Here is an 18,740-nt window from a genome sequence, read left to right as displayed (position 1 = left end):
TCCTGTCAAATTCCTGCAATCAAATCCTGATAGCCTGCAAAGTCTGATTCTTTAGGAATTCATCCTCCTGTTGCCAGACCCCCTGGTTGGGAAGACTGACGTGGGGCTCAGAACCTTCACTCCAGTGGGTGGTCTTCTGTGGTATAAGTGTTCTCCAGTTTGTGAGTCACTCACCCAGGCTTTATGGGATTTGATTTTATTGTGTTTGTGCCCATCCTACTGTCTCATTGCAGCTTCTTCTTTGTCTTTGAATGTGTGGTATCTTTTTTGGTGAGTTCCAGTGTCTTCCTGTCGATGATTATTCAGCAGTTAGTTGTGATTCCAGTGCTCTCACGAGAGGGAGTGAAATTGTCAAGGCTCTCAAGTCTTGGACGACCTTTCCCGAGCACTCTACAGCTGTGACAGAGAGATGAGGTGGTGGGACCATCCTGTTAATAACCAGCATCTGAGTGAAGTGCAAACTGCTTTACAGTTGTGTGGGATTAGCCTCCAAGCTCCCTCATGAGGAGGATCTGACAGAAGCTACAACTCAGAGTGACCTGTCATGCAGTCCCTTCCCACCCCCACGTTGGCAGGCTCTGACTTCCTTCAGCAGATAGGCATGAGTTTTTTCAGGCAGTTTCTGATCATTTGATGTTCATGTGCCAGCTTACAGCTGGAGTCTGGTAGAAGGAAGTTGATTTAGGATTGAAAACACCATTTATGTTTTAGACTCTTCTTATGTCCTCTCTGCTTAGAGCATCCATATTTCTCCTGATCTATCCCAAAAGGGAACGAGCTAACTGGGAGAAACTTGAAGAGAAAAATATAAAGAAGGGGGGAAAGAAGGTGTGAAGACAGAAAGAGACATGCTGGACCCTCACAGTCACATCAAAAAGCCTTTTCAGGGTGTGTCACCCAGCTGAAGACATAAAGATTGTTTTCCTGTCAAAGAACATTTGGAGTCTTGAGTGTTGAGAAGGGCTCTGCTTGAAACCATTATATGCAGAAGGTACCTGAAGAGATGTGTCCTCTTCAAGAGAGATGGTCATGTCTCAGGAAAGAGCTTTAATGGGAATCCCAAGTGGCCCCATCACTACAGCTGAGTGACCTTGGGCACATTAACCCCTTTGACCCTATGTTTTCTCATGTATAAAATAGTGATAATGGGATGGTTTATTGGGATGATTGAGTGGGACAGTACATGTGAAGTGGTTAGAATAATGCCTGGGGCATTTTAAGTGTTCAGTAAATGTTCCTTATGATCTATTACTGAACACAGTTGATGAATAGATGTTGAGGCTAAGACGAAGTTACCACATGAATATGGTAACCAGTTTTCAGACTCTTAAAAGACCATATAATTCATTCATCATGAGCCACCAGACTGGACACAATTTTGCCTGCCCTTGGGATTCTGAAGTCTCTTCCAGAAGAAATGTTAATGACACAGGTAGAGTTATGTGGGCAAAATTCAAGGGATCAGCAAGGGATGATGAGATGCTCTGGGAGCAGCAACAGTGGGAAGGTACCACTGGACTTGATGGGCAGGTGGAAATGGCAGTGTTACTGGAATCCAGTGAGAGCTGGAGGCTTGCAGGAAGGGTTACTAGGAGAGGACTGTGGGGGTGAGGGGACATAGTCACTGCCTAAAACTGCAGCATGGGGCAGGAAGGGGGCAAGCAAAACACACTGAGCTCTCTTTCTTCCCACTTTCTGATCTCCTACTGATGCCTCCTATTGGCTGAAGAGACAAGTTGGCAAAGAAACCCTAATAAAGCAATTCATGCAGCCAGTCTCCTGGGGAACAGAGCAGAACAGAAAGATCTGCAGATGCAAAGTAGACTAATCACCACGTTCACTAACTCTCATTTCACATTTTGAGAATGTGGCAGTTAATGGAGTGCTCAGTTGGATAACCCATCTAGTAAATCAGCTCACAACTTTGTTATTTCCTTTAGTATTCCTGTCCTGTAACAAGATGAGCAGCAGTCAAAATGGCAGCTCCCAAGGAAGAAGAAACTTTCCAACACACAGTCTGACCAGGAGGTGGGGGTGCTCAGAGTAGATCACATGGTCCTTCTGGTCGCCATGCACCTTGGGGCTGAGCCATAGCAGCTGGTAATAATATTACTGGTCCTCAAACTGAATTGTGCATTCGTTAAGATTTCTAAACCACGTAGTTTAAAAATCTTAGTCTGTTAAGGCTGCTATAACAAAATACTATAGACTGGGTGGTTTATAAACAGAAGAAATGTATTCCTCACAGTTCCAGAGGCTGGAAGTCCAAGATCAAGGCATTGGCAGATTCAGTGTCTGGTGAGAGCCTGCTTTCTGGTTAATAAACACTTAGCCGTCTTCTTGCTGTGTCCTCACATGGCAGAAGGGGCAAGAGGGCTCTCTGGGGTCTCTTTTATAAGGGCACTAATCCCATTCGTAAGCACTCCACCCTCATGATTTAATCACCTTCCCAAAGCCCCACCTCCTAATACCATCACACTGGGGCTTAGGTTTCAGCATAGGAATTTTGGACCATGGGAATTAAGCCACACATAGACACTCATGTTGGGGAAGAGGAACACGTAAGGAGGATGCAGAGGTTCATACTTGAGACCCCTGCCAACAGGGGCTGAGGAGGGCAACAAAGGAAGAAGAAGACTCAGGACCCATCCCTGTGGCCCTTGAGAACTCTGAAGGTACCTCTAGGTGATGCTCATTTCATTCGCTTCTGAGCCCCACTCTTGGGCGAGGTGATGTGGCTCTGCTGTTTACTCTGAACAGCACAAACCAGGGCTGAGTCCAGTGGTTAAAGGACTGTCTCACTCCAGGTCCTCCAGTAGGTTAATCCCCAGGGCTCCGTAAACAGAGCCCAGCTCGCACAAGAGGCCCTGTTCCTTGACAGCCAAGTGAAGTGCATAGCAGAAAGATAAGGCAGGGTTGTTGGGGGGTGGTCAATGGATTGACTTTTGTAACCCTGGATCACTCGTTCAATTTAATCTATAGAGCATTTGAAGATTTTGCCATGGGGTGGGTGAGGAGTGCCTTTTCAGAGGTGAAACTGGATGCTTCTTGAGAGAGGTAGAATGATGTGTAGTTTACTAGGACTGCCGTAAGAAACTACCACAGACTGGTGGCTTAGATGACAGAAATTTATTGTCTCACAGTTCTGGAGGCTAGAAGTCCAAGATCAAGGTGTTGCCAGGTTTTGCTCCTTCTGAGGGCACTAGGGAGAATCTGTTCCACACCTCTCTTCTGGCTTCTGGTGGTTTTCTGGTCATCTTTGGTGTCTCATGGGTTGTAAGTGCATCACTCCAATCTCTTCCTTCATGTCCAAATGGCAACTCCCTGTGTGCATGTCTGTGTCCAATATCCCCTATTCATAGGCCACTGGTCATATCAGATCAGGGATCCACCTCACTCTAGTATGACTTCATCCTTACTTCTAACTTCTGTAACAGCTGTATCTCCAAATAATATCACATTCTTATATACTCAACATATGAACTTTGAGGGACATAATTCAACCCATAATAAATCATAAAGTAGAAAGAGCATATATTTTGAAATTGGAGAGACTGAGTTTGATCCTTTCTTTTGCCACTGCTTTTCTGATGCAGTTTTATTTTATCATTTACAAAATAAGGATGATATATTTAATAGACTTATTGATAAAATGATAAGTCATTGGTAAACTGAAGTACTATTTTATGTATCACCAGTTAACAAAAATATACTTTCAGTTAAACAATGGCATGTCATTGATTATAACATGCATCCCAATTTTTAAAATATTACATTGTGAAAGAAAGTTTGTTTTAAAGTTAATGAAGATAAGGACTGAAAATAACATGTAAAATACCTTCTACAGGAACGTAAGAAGGTGAATGATAAAGGTACATCATTTTTCCTCTCACCCCTTTCCAGGAGAAATTTAAATAATTTACTAGGCAAGGGTAAAAATTCCTAAGGAGGTGACTTCTGTGAAGTGTGTTATTCATAATACAACTATTATGATTGCTTCAAGTAGGGATGTCTTCTGGAGCTTCTCTCTTAAGGATCCCACTCTTTATTCATATCTTGGCTAGTAAGTCCACTAGCATGGTCTAAGACCCAAAGACCCTTAGAGAAGTTTCTCTATTTGTTTAGCTGGAATTGAATGTGGATTAGACAAATAGGAGACACCACTAGCTTTGAAGAGTGTTCAGTTCTGTGTTGATTAGGACTAACCTCCACATTGTAGGGTATTTAGCATCAAGGGATGTCACCCCATCATTGTGACAACCCAGACGCCCCTACACATTTCCACATGTCCCCTGGGAAAGTGAGTATTGCCCCCATTGAGGATCACATGTGTCCAGGTGAGAGATCAGCTTCAGCCCAGGATGTTATAATAAGAGAAGGAGAAGCAAAGGTTGCTGAATACTCAGGCATATTTTCACTCCTAGGACCTGGTGAGCAGGAACCGACTGTGAGGCACACCAGTCAGGCAGCCAGAAATGATGCAAGCATGAAGACATAGCACAAAAATGGCATCAGGAATCTCAGGTTCCCACAGGTGACTTCTTTTTACATAACCAGCAAAATGTTACAGTGTTAGTCCTATTCAAGTAGAGAATCCACTTACAATGAAAATAAAAGCCATATTTCACTAGCACCAACCTCTCTCCCCCTGTTGAGTGATTTTAAGGCCAGCGACTTGTTTGTTGCAGCTGTAGGGCAAACCTGCCAACCCCATGGCCAGGCACTTGAAATCAGCAGCCACAAGCAGCTGAAATCGAATAATGCTAATTCTGGTGACTCAGTGACTTATTATGTAAATTTTATGTGGTTTAATATGTCCCTTTGGAAGTTACGTGGTTTGAAAAATTGTCTGTAATCAATCCTTTATTTTTGATCATAACGTTATCCATTATTTATTCAGAGAAAATTAGTTTCTCCTCACCCTCACTAAATAAATATTGAGCAAATATTTAAAGAATATCAGTTTGAAATAATATCTAATTATACGCCTGCCCTGGGGGCCTTCACGTCTCTCTCTGACACATGATGTCACTCTTCTCCAGCCCTGTTATCCTCGGGATAGGGGCCTATACTTCTCTAGGAAACCTTAGACCATTCAGTGACTGACATCAGTTTTGGCCCCTGACTTTACCTTCTCCCCACTTCTCCATCACATTGTTTAACACTCACCTCCCAATCACCTCACCTCCTTTGCCTATGTCAGTCCCAGCCCTTGGGAGCCTCTGGGAACAGATGGCCATTCTGTGCATAGTCTTGAACTCTTTTTGATGACACAGTGACCTTGTCCCCTACACAGTTCAATCTCCATGGGCAGTGTTCAAGGCCCCCATTGTATCTCCAGTGCCCAGTGGACAAACCAGATCTCCAGAGGCACAACTACAGCCTCATTCACTGACTTTCCCCAACAGTTCCATATCTTATGCCTGTTGTCTGGTTTGTGCATTACTTTGAGCAAGAGGATTTAGGTGAAAAAGCTTCAAATTTGGATGACTATATAGCATAAAGATGAAAAATCCTACCTCTTGCAAGCTGTGTGATATTGGGAAAGTTATAGGGTCTCTCTACCTCCCAGTAAAAGGAGTAATAATAGTACCTACCTCACAGTGTTGTCATAAGGATGAAAAGAGAGTGCCTGTCAGAAGATTTGACCATACACTTCACCAAAGAAGACAGATGGCAAATAAGCACGTGAAAAGATGCTCCACATCATTAGTTATTAGGAAAACACAAATTAAAACCACAATGAGATACCACTACACACCTATTAGAATTTTAAAAGTTAAACATATACCTATTTCACTCCTGGAGAGAAGAAATATATGTCCATACAGTTGCTTGTACATGAATATTCATGGAAGCTTTATGTGTAACAGCCAAACTGGAAACAGTCCATCAATGAAATATTACTCAGAAATAAAAAAGATGAACTGTTAATGCACAAACAATGAATAAATCTCAAAATAATTACACTGAATGAAAGAATAAAGACAGAAAGACTACATAGTGTGTACAATTAATTATATGTCATTATAGAGGATACAAACTGATTACGGTGACAGAGAACAGGCTGGTAGTTGCTTGGGAACAAGGGCAGGAAGGGGTGAGAGGAAGAATTACAAGGGGGCATAAAGAAACCGTAGGGGGTAATGGGTGCCTTTACTTGATTGTGGGGATGGTTTCACAAGTCTATACACATACCAAAACTTACTGAATGGTGCACTTTAAATAGATGTGGTTTATTTTATGTAAATTATACTTCAATAATGCATTTTTAAAAGTGAGTGCCTGTGACACACCAGGCCTTCCATAAGCATTAACTATTATAAACTTTACTGTTCTACTGAAAAATGTTTTAGATGAAATTCTTTAAAAGAGCATCTCATCCAAAGCAATATTCAATGATTGATTCTATCATCATATCATAACCCAGCTAAATTTTTTTCTTTCTGTCTAGGGATGCTCATGAAGAAACATGAATTAAGAAAAATAGTCCATGAGGATATGGGGAGGGGGAAGGGTGAGCTGTGACAGGGTGAGAGAGAGTCATGGACATATATACACTAACAAACGTAAGGTAGATAGCTAGTGGGAAGCAGCCGCATGGCACAGGGATATCGGCTCGGTGCTTTGTGACCGCCTGGAGGGGTGGGATAGGGAGGGTGGGAGGCAGGGAGATGCAAGAGGGAAGAGATATGGGAACATATGTATATGTATAACTGATTCACTTTGTTATAAAGCAGAAACTAACACACCATTGTAAAGCAATTATACCCCAATAAAGATGTTAAAATAAATAAATAAAAATGTGTTCCTGGGAATGTAAAAAAAAAAAGAAAGAAAAATAGTCCAGACTTTGAGGTCAAAAAGCCTGAGCTCACTGCCCACTCTGTCATCCAGTACTTTGTACTGACATCTGACCTTGATTTTACTCATATATAAAATAGTATAAAGCTGCATCACATGATTGCTATAAGAACCAAATAAAAAAATGTGTGTGAGTATGTTCTGCAAACCATAAGCAACACTGGCGTATCAATCATTACAACTGCAGAGGAGAGAAGTGTTGACAGTTTTGCAGACTGGGTAACAGAAAGAAAGCAAGATTTTTTAAAACCTTAACAAAAAAAAAACCTCACACAAGAGCAAGAGCTAGACCCTCCATCTCTTCAGTTCCTTTACTCTGATATTCCCATATTCGAATTGCCTAGAACACCTTTAAAAATACAGATTTGGGGATTCCCTTACTCCTATTGAATCAGAACCTGGAGTATAGGGATCAGGAATCTCAGTGTTAAGGAAAGCTGCCCCGTTGATTCTTTTTTATTATTATTAATTTTTATTGGAGTATGGTTGCTTTACAATGTTGTGTTAGCCTCCACTGCACAACAAAATGAATCAGCCATACACATACAGATAATCCCCTCCCTTTTAGACTTCCCTCCCATTTAGGTTACCACAGTGCATTAAATAGAGTTCCCTGTGCTATGCAGTATGTTCCCATCAGTTGTCTATTTTATACATAGTATCAATAATGTATATGTGTCAATGGAATATTACTGAGCCATAAAAAGAAATGAAATTGAGTTATTTGTAGTGAGGTGGATGGACCTACAGTCTGTCATACAGAGTGAAGTCAGTCAGAAAGAGAAAAACAAATACCGTATGCTAACACATATATATATATAGAATTTTCAAAAAAAAAGGTTCTGAAGAACCTAGGGGCAGGACAGGAATAAAGACGCAGACATAGAGAATGGGCTTGAGGACATGGGGAGAGGGAAGGGTAAGCTGGGACGAAGTGAGAGAGTGGCATGGACTTATATACACAACCAAATGTAAAATAGATAGCTAGTGAGAAGCAGCCGCATAGCACAGGGAGATCAGCTTGGTGCTTTGTGACCACCTAGAGGGATGGAATAGGGAGGGTGGGAGGGAGGGACATGCAAGAGGGAAGAGATATGGGAACATATGTATATGTATAACTGATTCACTTTGCTATAAAGCAGCAACTAACACACCATTGTAAAGCAATTATACTCCAATAAACATGTTTTTAAAAAACGCAAAAGAAAAAAAATTTTTAAATGGCTACACAAATAAAGAAAGAAAGAAATAATGTACATGTGTCAATCCTAGTCTCCCAGTTCTTCACACCCCACCCCTTTCCGCCTTGGTATCCATACATTCGCTGTCTACATCTGTGTCTCTATTTCTGCTTTGCAAATAAGATCACCTATACCATTTTCTAGATTCCACATATATGCGTTATTATACAATATTTGCTTTTCTCTTTCTGACTTACTTCACTCTGTATGACACTCTCTAGGTCCATCCACGTCTCTACAAATGACCCAATTTCATTCCTTTTTATGGCTGTGAGCCAGCAATCCCACTACTGGACATATACCCAGAGAAAACCGTAATTTAAAAAACACATGCACCCCAATCTTCATAGCAGCACTATTTACAGTAGCCAAGTCATGGAAGCAACCTAAATGTCCATCAACAGATGAATGGATAAAGAAGATGTGGTACATATATACAGTGGAATATTACTGTTGCCCCATGATTCTGATGCAACCAGCAGCACCAGTCAATGGCTGGTTCTTTGGAAACAACTGCCTTGACCTTGACACCTTTCAGTGAGAAACACCAGCCGTCCTAGGCACTATTGCTCAGGTTAAACCTGTCTTCAGTCTCCAGAAAAGAAGGCATCTCCCATACTGACTGGGAATGCAGAACGTTTTGAAACATCTGCGAGTGTTGAGCATCCATACTTAAGGGTCTCAATGGCCCTGAGATTATCCTTGGAATTATCTATCTTGGTAATGCAAATGTTTGTTACTTAACTTCTTTCCAAGCCAATCCTCTACCTCACAAAACAAAGTCATTCAGTGTTGCCTTGGATGGTCCACCTGAGGTGTGGTGTGATGTCTATGTGGGATGAGCATTTGAAAATCAAGAAGTGAGAAGAAAGTCAGCAGGATTGATGCACATCAGCCATTTGCGCCCTTTGGGGTGGTTAAAGCAGAGAAACAAAGACTAGAGTTTCCATCCTCTGTCTCTTATCATCTAAACCTGGCTAGGACTCTGTTCTTCTAGACCTGAGGAAAGAACCTTTTCTGTTTCTTGAGAATCCACCTATAAGTTACTTCTTGGGGATTATTTCAAAATCTTCTACCAAAAGGCACCACATGAATATAATTAAATCTCTTATCGTATGGCTTATGATGCTATGAATTTGGACCAAGTGTTGCAAAAATGCCTCTAGAAGTCAGGCAGGGGAATTCATTGAGGATGAAGAGCTTGGAGAATGGAGAATGAATGCCCATCTGAATGGGGCAGCCCCCAATGGTTGCCATGTATGAATGTAGCCCCAGGTTGCCAGATAATCTGATTTTTTTCCAAAGGGAGGGCAATAGAAATAGCATCTCTTTTCTGTTGGCAAATTAAGAGAAAACTACATTTAAGTAGGATGAATAAAACACCTCTAGGTCAGTATGAACCGCAGACTACCAGTTTGTGACCTCTGATTTTTACTATTACTCAAAAGCATAATCTCTTAATAAACTGAAAAAAAAACTATGCCAATACAGTAAATCCTTGTACCCACACAGTTAACCAATAACATATGCAATCCTTCCCCACCAGAATGAACATTTTAAAGGATATAAAACTCAGCTCAAATAGAAGCTGAGTCTTCACTGGAACAGTCAAATAACCATCGGTCTGTACAGTAGCTTGTTGTCAACTGCTAATCAGCAGTGGGTTGGGGTTTGGTTTTTCTGTCTCTTGCACAGGGACATAAAAGGACCATATTCTCCTCCTCACAACCTAGATCATTCATCCCGCCAGGAATGGCAGACGTTGTTCCTTACAGGGTAACCCTCTCTCACACAGGGCCCTGCATAGGAAGGGACAGGGACATGGACCAAGCCCTGAACTCAAGAGTGTATCCAATTTTCTTTGCTGGATAACATGTACACACATGATATGGTCAAAAATGGTTTCCCTCATTTTACTGAGAAATTTTCCTTGTACTCTAATGAAAGTGGGGAGATGTTTTTCACAGTTTGTGCTAATGAATGACTCTTGGGAAGTATCCAATAAACTGTCGACTGAAAAAAATTGCACAGCCTAAAAGTTGAGAATTATGTTTTATTCAGAGGACATTCTGAGCACTTCAAGCCTGGGAGACAGCATCTCAAATAACCCTGAGAGACTGCTCCCAAGAAGCAAGGTGGGGAACCAGGATATACAGGAGTTTTTGCAACAAAGACCAGGTAGTGGAACATCAAAAGATTATTCTTAATTAAAGAAAACCATATATCTCAAGTTAATGAAATTTAGTGCTTTTCTATATATGGGAAGATGCAAGAGTCTGGGCTCACTGAAATCGTTCCTTTGATATGCACCTCAGCTACCTGGGGCCAGTATCCTGCTTCTCTCCATCCTGAGTCCCCTCAGGGTGCCCTGTCGGGGTGGCTGCAGTGGCTGAGGGCTTGACAGCTGGCAGCCCATTTGTCTCCATCCTGAGTTCCCTGAGAGCTCACCATCAGGGTGGCTATAATGTGATGGCTTGGTGGCTGCAGCATCCTTTGTTTACTGATATGGCAGGCAATATTTTTCATTCACAAAATGATGTATCTATTTGAAAGCTGACAGTTCATGTAGGCTCCAAATGACCTATAAAATATGAGTGATGGATATCTCCCATTGAGAGATACTGTAGGATCTTGGGTTATCTGTAACTTGGTCCTCTAAGGCTTCACAGAATATAAATGGTGTTGAGTATTCTTACTTGGGACAGACGTGGAAGAGAAGAACTTTAGTGGTGGGAGTACGAGCAGAAAGCAGATGGCATACCCAGAGTTTCATTCAAAGAGCTAAACTCTTCACACAGGGACTCTTTGCATGTGCCTGGGCAGGCGTAAGGGAGCTGACAAAGGATGGCGAGGCAGCAGCAGAAAGCCATTACCACCCCTCTGTCTGAGGGTCAGGACTGTGTCACCAGATCCTGGCGGCAGCTCCCTCTTGGATGGGAGTCCCTAGCAGACTTGTGTGTGTAGAGGGGCGGAGACACTGCCCATGTCCTTCTGATCTCCTGCCAAGTCTCCCCTCTGGCTGCCTCCACCCAGAGCCCAGAGGTCAAGGGAGCCCAGGAAAGTCAGTCCATAAAAGTCAGCCTCCAGGGGCACAGAGTGTGGCAGAAAGTGAGAGAGAAATGGAGAGTTATTACCACAGAAGGCCTGAGAAATCTTCGCTCCTGGAACATTAGAGCACAAAGGGACTTTTCATCCTCTAACCCTCACTGGTTGATAAGGAAACTGAGGCCCAGGGGACTGAAATGACTGAGTCAACATGTGTAAACCCAACAAAAGGCACACTTGAGACCAACAAAAGGCAGTTATCTTCATATCCCTTCTCATGCCTTTCCCCTTCAATATGCTGGGATTCATGAACTATGACACTCATACTAGAGTAGTGTTGGCTAAAATGGGGCTTCTACATGGTCATTTGCCCTGACTGTGCCCCTCAGACTTCAGGAATTGAATACAGATTTCTTTTCTCCTGAACCCAAACGTGCCCTCAGACTCTTTCTCATCCTGAGGCTCCAGGCAGCCCCTAATAATCAATCCATCTTGTTGCCCTGTTACTTAACAATACAAGGTGCTCTAAACCCTTAAATACAAAGCTCAGATTATTCTATGATTTTCCTCCTTGAAACATGGCTTATTCTCTGAAGATGCATCCTTGAAGACATCCAAACTGCTCACCCTGTTGACTTGGTGGAGGGCATTGACAGTTTGGAAGGAGACAGAGCACCGTAAGATGAATCCTCATGAAGGATAATGATACGAAGCCCTGATCCCTGATGGGTTTTCTCTTTCTCTCTTCTGCAGGTTGACAGAACAGAGGTGATTCGCACCTGCATCAACCCAGTGTATTCAAAACTGTTTACCGTGGACTTTTATTTTGAGGAGGTGCAGCGCCTGCGGTTTGAGGTCCACGACATCAGCAGCAACCACAATGAGCTGAAGGAGGCTGACTTCTTGGGTGGCATGGAGTGCACACTTGGCCAGGTGAGTCCATGGTGTCCTTCCTCCCTTTTTGCCTTCTGAGGGCCTTTCTCCCTCCTTTTGTCCTCTCTCCTCTCATTCAACCCTTGCTTTCTTTCTGCTGTTGATTTTATTTTCTTTAAACATGCAGCATTTCGTGATGTTCCATGCACTGCCATGTCCATTATATTCAACATTATACTTACATCTGGATGATGCTGCAAATATATTGTGTTACTTATCTTGCAAAGTTAATCATTTTTGCTTTCTGAATTCATTCATTCTGTCAGTCATTTATTTAACAACTATTTATGGAACACCTGCTTTGCTCCGGTTGAGTGTCTGCTATAGCCTTATCCTGATACATCATAACCTTCCATCTCCCAACTCAACTATGGGAACAGCCACACAGGGAGTATCCCTGAGTCATGTGTATTCCCAGCCTCTGGTGCCAAAAATAGCCCAAGAGAGGGCTAAATAGGTATTTGGTAAATGAGTAAATGCTTTACTTAATCCTCACAACAATCATGGGAAATAAACATCATTATTATATCCATTTGTCAGTGAGAAATGAAGACTTAGAGAGGTAAGTGACTTGCCTGAGGTCCTGCACTAATGAGGGCAGAGTTACAACCAGGTGAGCCTCACTCCACACCCCATCATCTTGCCTTTATTACACCTTTCCTTTTTCCCTTCCCTTACTGCTGTACCCAGAACTTGAGTAGGTGCTGAGGAGAAATCTAAATGAAGAAATAGTCCCTGTGCCCAAGACTAATTGGAGAAGGCACAGTATATGCCCCTCAGATAGAGCCATTCATGATGCCCTCTAAGCCATCATGAGACAACATATCCTGGGCTCTGTACATAGGGTTGTGGGCCTGCAGGGAAGGGAGAGCTTTCTGCTGGGGAGAATCAGAGAAAGCATTGTGGGGCCAAACTTTGAAAAAATATGGTCCGGGGATTGAAGGAGAAGGAGGAGGGAAGTCTTTCAGGCAAAAAAGCAACAAAAAGCATAGAGATCAGAGTAACCATGCAGGGCTAAGGGGCGGGAGGACCAGCCAGTCTTAATCATGGTCAGATGCTGATTTATTAGGAAACCAGTGCAGCTTAAAATTCAGAGCCCCTCACTTGTGTGGACCCTTCCAAAGCTCTGTGTCACGTTTTTATTTGTAGTTTTGTACTTTTTTTCACGAAGAAGGATTCCAAATTATATAAACCTCACAAAACCTGAATTAATCCCATGCAGAGGTAAGGGTCTTGTTTAGGGATTAGTAAGAAAGAGTCTGCCTGGCAGAGAGATGGCAAGCATGCATGTTTGTTTGCTATTTTCACCCTGCCTCCTGCCACTTGTCACTAAAGGAAATTCCTCCCATGTGAGCACTGACAAAATAGACAAGCCCTCAGGTACCCTTTTCCAGCAAATATAGTGATTGATTTCATAAGATTGTTTCTTGCTCCTTCAGTAAAAGCCAAAAGCCTACTGCGGAAGTAGAGCTGAGGAGAGGCAGACAGAAAACCTGGGATGTTCTTCCTCACATATTATATGATGGTTATTGTATGTCTCTCTCTCATGGCTTTTGGAAAGAGTCGAGAGCAGATAGTTCTAGAGTCTTGCCAGGTACAGTGTCCTATAAGTAGGCATTGAATGAATGAATGAACGAAAGAATAGTGGATTTGAGATGGAATTCAGCAATGTATAAATAAAATTAAAAGGTGACTAAAATGGCAGTTTTATAGATATAAAGGAACCATTCTAAGATTCTCCCTTAGACAATGGGCATCCCTTCTATGTATAAAAGTTATATTCTGTCCCAAGAAATAAATGTAGATCCATTAAGAGTCATGTAAATAAAATATCTTTTATCTAAAGCTTTCATAATTTTTTCTCTGTGAATGACTCTCAAACTTACATCTTTCATAAGGTTCATCTTCCCATATCCAGCCAGTCCTTGACCCTCTACTTTGTGCCAGGCAGTGTGCCAGGAGCCAACGATAGATTGGGAGGCCAGAAGCATTGTCTTTGCCCTCAAGCAGCTCACAATCTAGTTGGGGATAAAGATGTAAAAAAAAATAATTAAACAAACAACTAATTAAATCACAACCATTCTTAAGGAGAAATACAGAAGAGGAGAGCAAACAATGAGAGGATGGCCTCAGGTGGACAAGGGCTCAAACAAGGCTTCCAGAGGGAAGTGACATTTCCACTGTAACTGGAAGGGAGCGTGAGCATGAGCAGGGAGAGGAAACACATTCTGAGCAGATGGGAACGCTGTGTACAGAGTCTCTGAATTCAGGAAGGATTTGGCATATGGTATCTTCACTTGGACTTCCCAAGAAGCCGACTCTGAGATAGGAAGTCAAAGAAGGTGTAGGAAGCACCATGGTGGAGTGGAGAGGTGAGGCAGGAAGAGGGGGGCAGCCTGGGAGGGTGTGTTGTCCAGCCAGCTACTGGACATGGGTAGCTGGAATGTAACTGGGCTACGACATTCTGGAGGCCAGTGCAGAGCAAACACCACAGAGTGATCCCACCCTCGGGATGAGGGAACTGGAGCTTTTATACATGTGGGAGTGTATATACTCTCAACAGTCATTGAGGGCTGTTCCCAGGATGGAAATAGTAATCCCCTAGTATTTTTGGCTTATTGCATGGGTGGGAAAGACCAGAAGAAGTTTTCAAGCAAAGAAACACAAGTGCTAGTGGTCAGAAGTCAGTGCTGTGCACTCAGGTCATAGGGCCTGGGGATAAGAGCAGGTCACTGAGAGCATCTGCTATATAGACTGGTTGTCTCCCACCCAGTAGCCAATCTCCTCCCTCTCCTCATTCTTCCAGCTGTCAGACCCTGATCATTTTCAGACCATTTTCCACCATTCGGCCATGTAGAAAATAGCTCTATCCTTAGCTCAAAAAGTGAATCCTGAGGAATCTCCACCAGTCATATGAATCCCATCCCCCTCTGCCAGACATTGGTTTAGGGGTGGGCTTGTGATCAGTTCTAACCAATAAGACATAAGAAATTTTCTTGGAAAGGTTTCCTAGCTTTAGAAAAAGAGACACACATGAAGATTCCTGGAACCACCGCAGTTGTCTTGCAGGAGACTGTGGATGAGAGCAGCCCTTGGGGAGGTCAGAGCCAAGAGATATGGCAGGACAGTCGTGATACCCCATACCTGGAGCCCACCTACCTGTGGACTCCTCATTAGGAGGGAGTAAGGTGTCCTGCCGTCAAAGCCCTTTGGGGTGAGGTTTCCCATTACTCAAGTATAAAGCATCAGAGTTGATATGGAGTAATGAGGAACTGAGAGATGGCCAGATGGCCTGGAGTGGAGGGAACAGAGGAACTGAGGGGTGCATTGGCATAATCGTCTTAATCTCTCAAGATGAGGAATATGTAGACATGAGCACTGAGGGTGAATTACCAATAGTCCTCCTTAGTATATTTTGATGCTTTTCAAAGGACTTTCAAACTGATCATTTCACCTGGCTTTTTTTTAAATTTATTTTTTTGAAGTATAGTTGATTTATAATGTTGTGTTAATTTCTGCTGTACAGCAAAGTGACTCAGTTATACATATATATATATTTTTTCATATTCTTTTCCATTATAGTTTATCAGAGGATATTGAATATAGTTCCCTGTGATATACAGTAGGACCTTGTTGTTTATCCATCTCACATATGCTAGTTTGCATCTGTTAATTTCAAACTCCCATTTCACTTGACTTTCCTGATGACACTGGGAGGACAGGTGTCATTATCCACATTTCATAGTAAAAAAACTGAGAAACAGAAAGATTCAGTGCCTTGACAGAGCCAAGACAGAAGTCAAGAGTTCTTGATCTTTAATTCAGAGCTCTTTCTTCTGCCATTATTTAGGAAAAGATAATGTGGGGAGGCCCCCTGTTGTGAGAAATTTTTTTGACATTGTGGCTTAGGGAGGGAAAAAGACATGAGAAGCAAGTCAGCAATGCTTCCTGAGCCACACTACTTCACCCCCAGGTGACTTGCTGGCCTTACTGGGTATCCTGCATATACTTAGACAACCACCCTCTCATAGTATAGGCCATGTGACTGGTGCCGTTGACCTTTCCCACACTTTGGAGAGCCACTCATTGGCTTAAATCAATCAGGATGTCTTAATTTTGTGGCAACAGTGATTGATTCAAGGAAGGTATGTAATTAATTGGGTATAATGAGATGTAAATATATATTTGCTGGAGCCTTCTGGGAAAGAAAGGGTAGGGCTGTGAGGTGGAAATGGATCCTGCAAGAGAAGAATGTGGAGCTACTGGGGAAAAAGAGAGAAATTGAGTGATGTTCTTTACACTCTAGATAGAGTCTTGTCTGAAGCCAGCCTGTCCTGGGAATTTCAGCCAATAGCTTCCCTTTGGACTTCCCTGGTGGTCCAGTGGTTAAGAATCTGTCTTGCAATACAGGGGATGCCAGTTTGATCCCTGGTGAGGGAACTAAGATCCCACATGCCTTGAGGCAACTAAGCCTGTGTGCCGCAACTACTGAGCCTGCATGCCGCAACTAAGACATGACACAGCCAAAAATAAATAAATTAATTAATTTTAAAAAATAGCTTCCCTTTGCTGTTTAAACCGCTATAGGCTAATTCTTTTGTGTGTGTGTGTGTGTGTGTTACGTGGGCCTCTCACTGCTGTGGCCTCTCCCGTTGTGGAGCACAGGCTCCGGACGCCCAGGCTCAGTGGCCATGGCACCAGCCACTCTGCGGCATGTGGGATCTTCCCAGACCAGGGCACAAACCCGTGTCCCCTGCATCGGCAGGCGGACTCTCAACCACTGCGCCACCAGGGAAGCCCTAGGCTAATTCTTTTTGGTACTTGTAACGTGAAGTCTAACTGATTGAATCATACTCCATAGAACCCCTTTCCCAGACCATAGAGACTTCTTTAAATTCCAAGCTCCTGTAACCCATCTCCATTTCATTCATGCAGCTTATTCTACATTGCCTTGAGAAGTTCCTTTTTATCAGTTCATTAAAATAAATTCTCTCTATAATTAGCACCTATTTTTATATTTATCTGGTTCCCAGAGTACGAGTTTCTGAAACCAGAGGCCACATTCAGCACTTCTTTGTGTCTAAGGCAACGTCATGCTTTATATATCACACGTGCTCAACTCAAATTTATTGATTAGTTAATTTTGAAAATTTCAGATCAGTATGAACTTTTATTTTGACATGATAAGTTTCATTCTTTCATTTATTCGTTTTTTCAACAAGCATTTAGCGAGTGCCCCGGGTACACCAAATACTGTGCTAGGTGCTAGAGGCACAAAGATGAAAAAGAAAGGGGCCCTGCACCAGAATAGCTTATAATTAGCTGAGAGACACAGACCAGTAAATAAATCATCAAAATGCATATTACTAAGTGCTATAATGAGTTGTGTTCCAAGGGCTATGGTGGAAAGACTTGCCTTTCCCTAAGTTAAGCATTGAGGAGGTCTCATAAGAATCTCAAAGAGTGGGTAGGGATTCACAAGCAGAGAAAAGAAATGACTCGCCAAGCAAAATGACTGGTACACACCAAGGCACAGCAGCATGAGAACGTTAGAGAACTCTAAGTAACCCAGCATGGAGGGATGGGCAAGTGAGTTGGGAAAGGGATAAAAGAGACTATGCAGGAGAGGGGGAGCTGACCATGTGCTTTTATGAGCCTTTCACTAAAGTTTGGAGAGCTTGGACTTGATGCATTGAAGGCCCTGAGGGGCTTTAACAAGGGCAGGGCCAAGACTGGATGTGTGTATTAGAAAGATCACTTGGGCATTCCTGTAAATGGTGGATGGGTGAGGACGGATGTGGAGGCAGGGAAACCAGTTAGGAGGCTGTTAAAATAATAGAAAACAGCTGAGGAGGGCAGTGGTGATGAAAGTTGAGAAGAGGAGATGCAGAGGGGAGTTTGTTCAAGAGCACAACCAGCAAGTCTTAGAGACTGGGTGTGGCATGAGAGGTCCACTGGCATCTGGCTTAGGTTACTGGAGGAGTGACTTGGCTGTCTTGAGGGTAATTGGACTGAGGTGTGGGATGGAGAGTAGGATGTAATGCTGATGCCTTAAGCTCAGGATGTCTGGGAAGAGCCCAGAGGAGATTGCCACTTGGTGGCTTGACCACGTGGATCTGAAGATGACACAGATTCGGGAGCTGACTCCCTATAGATGGTAGTTGGTAGCAGGAAAGTGATGAGATCTTTCAAAGAGGCTGTTTTATTTTTACTTTTGGAAGAAAATTCATTGAACACGCCACGTATGAACAACTCATAAAGGGTTTTTTAAAAAATCGTTGAGTATGTAAGAACATTTCATTTTCTTAGGTGAAAGTGTGAACTTCATGTATTGAAATCAAAATCCTTTACTATGTGTAGAGTAACACACAGACAAATGCGGTTGTCATGAGAGCTCTGTGAAGGGGAGCAGACTTCTTCACTCCATAGTTTGACAAGTTGTGACCCTTTGGCGATGATGGAAGTTTTTCTTGTTTTTTTCAAATTTATCTCTCTACTATGATCAAGCAAAAAAAAAAATCATTTTTCTTCTTCAGCATTTTCTAACTTCAGAAATGAAAGAAGATTCCTTTTCCTTGCACCGTTCAGTTGGGCAGGGGATGGTGGACGTGGGAGCTGTAGAAATGGCATGATCGGGTCCGAGGTGCTGTTTCATGA

The 18,740-nt window shown here is 42.7% G+C and overlaps 1 protein-coding gene across 2 annotated transcripts in view; it reads left to right on the top strand.

Annotated features, from left to right (window-relative positions):
* CPNE4 (copine 4) overlaps positions 1–18,740 on the top strand; it is a 577,135-nt gene that overhangs the window by 364,459 nt on the left and 193,936 nt on the right. For both annotated transcript variants that reach the window (XM_004283421.3, XM_033412228.2), the window contains exon 3: positions 11,904–12,083. In XM_004283421.3, coding sequence (XP_004283469.1) covers positions 11,904–12,083 — 180 coding nt within the window. The remainder of the gene's footprint in view (positions 1–11,903; positions 12,084–18,740) is intronic.

The sequence above is a fragment of the Orcinus orca genome, chromosome 5, assembly GCF_937001465.1.
Source record: "Orcinus orca chromosome 5, mOrcOrc1.1, whole genome shotgun sequence".
Taxonomy (NCBI): domain Eukaryota; kingdom Metazoa; phylum Chordata; class Mammalia; order Artiodactyla; family Delphinidae; genus Orcinus; species Orcinus orca.
Note: the sequence above shows the minus strand (reverse complement) of the source record. Positions and strands in the feature narration are given on the sequence as shown.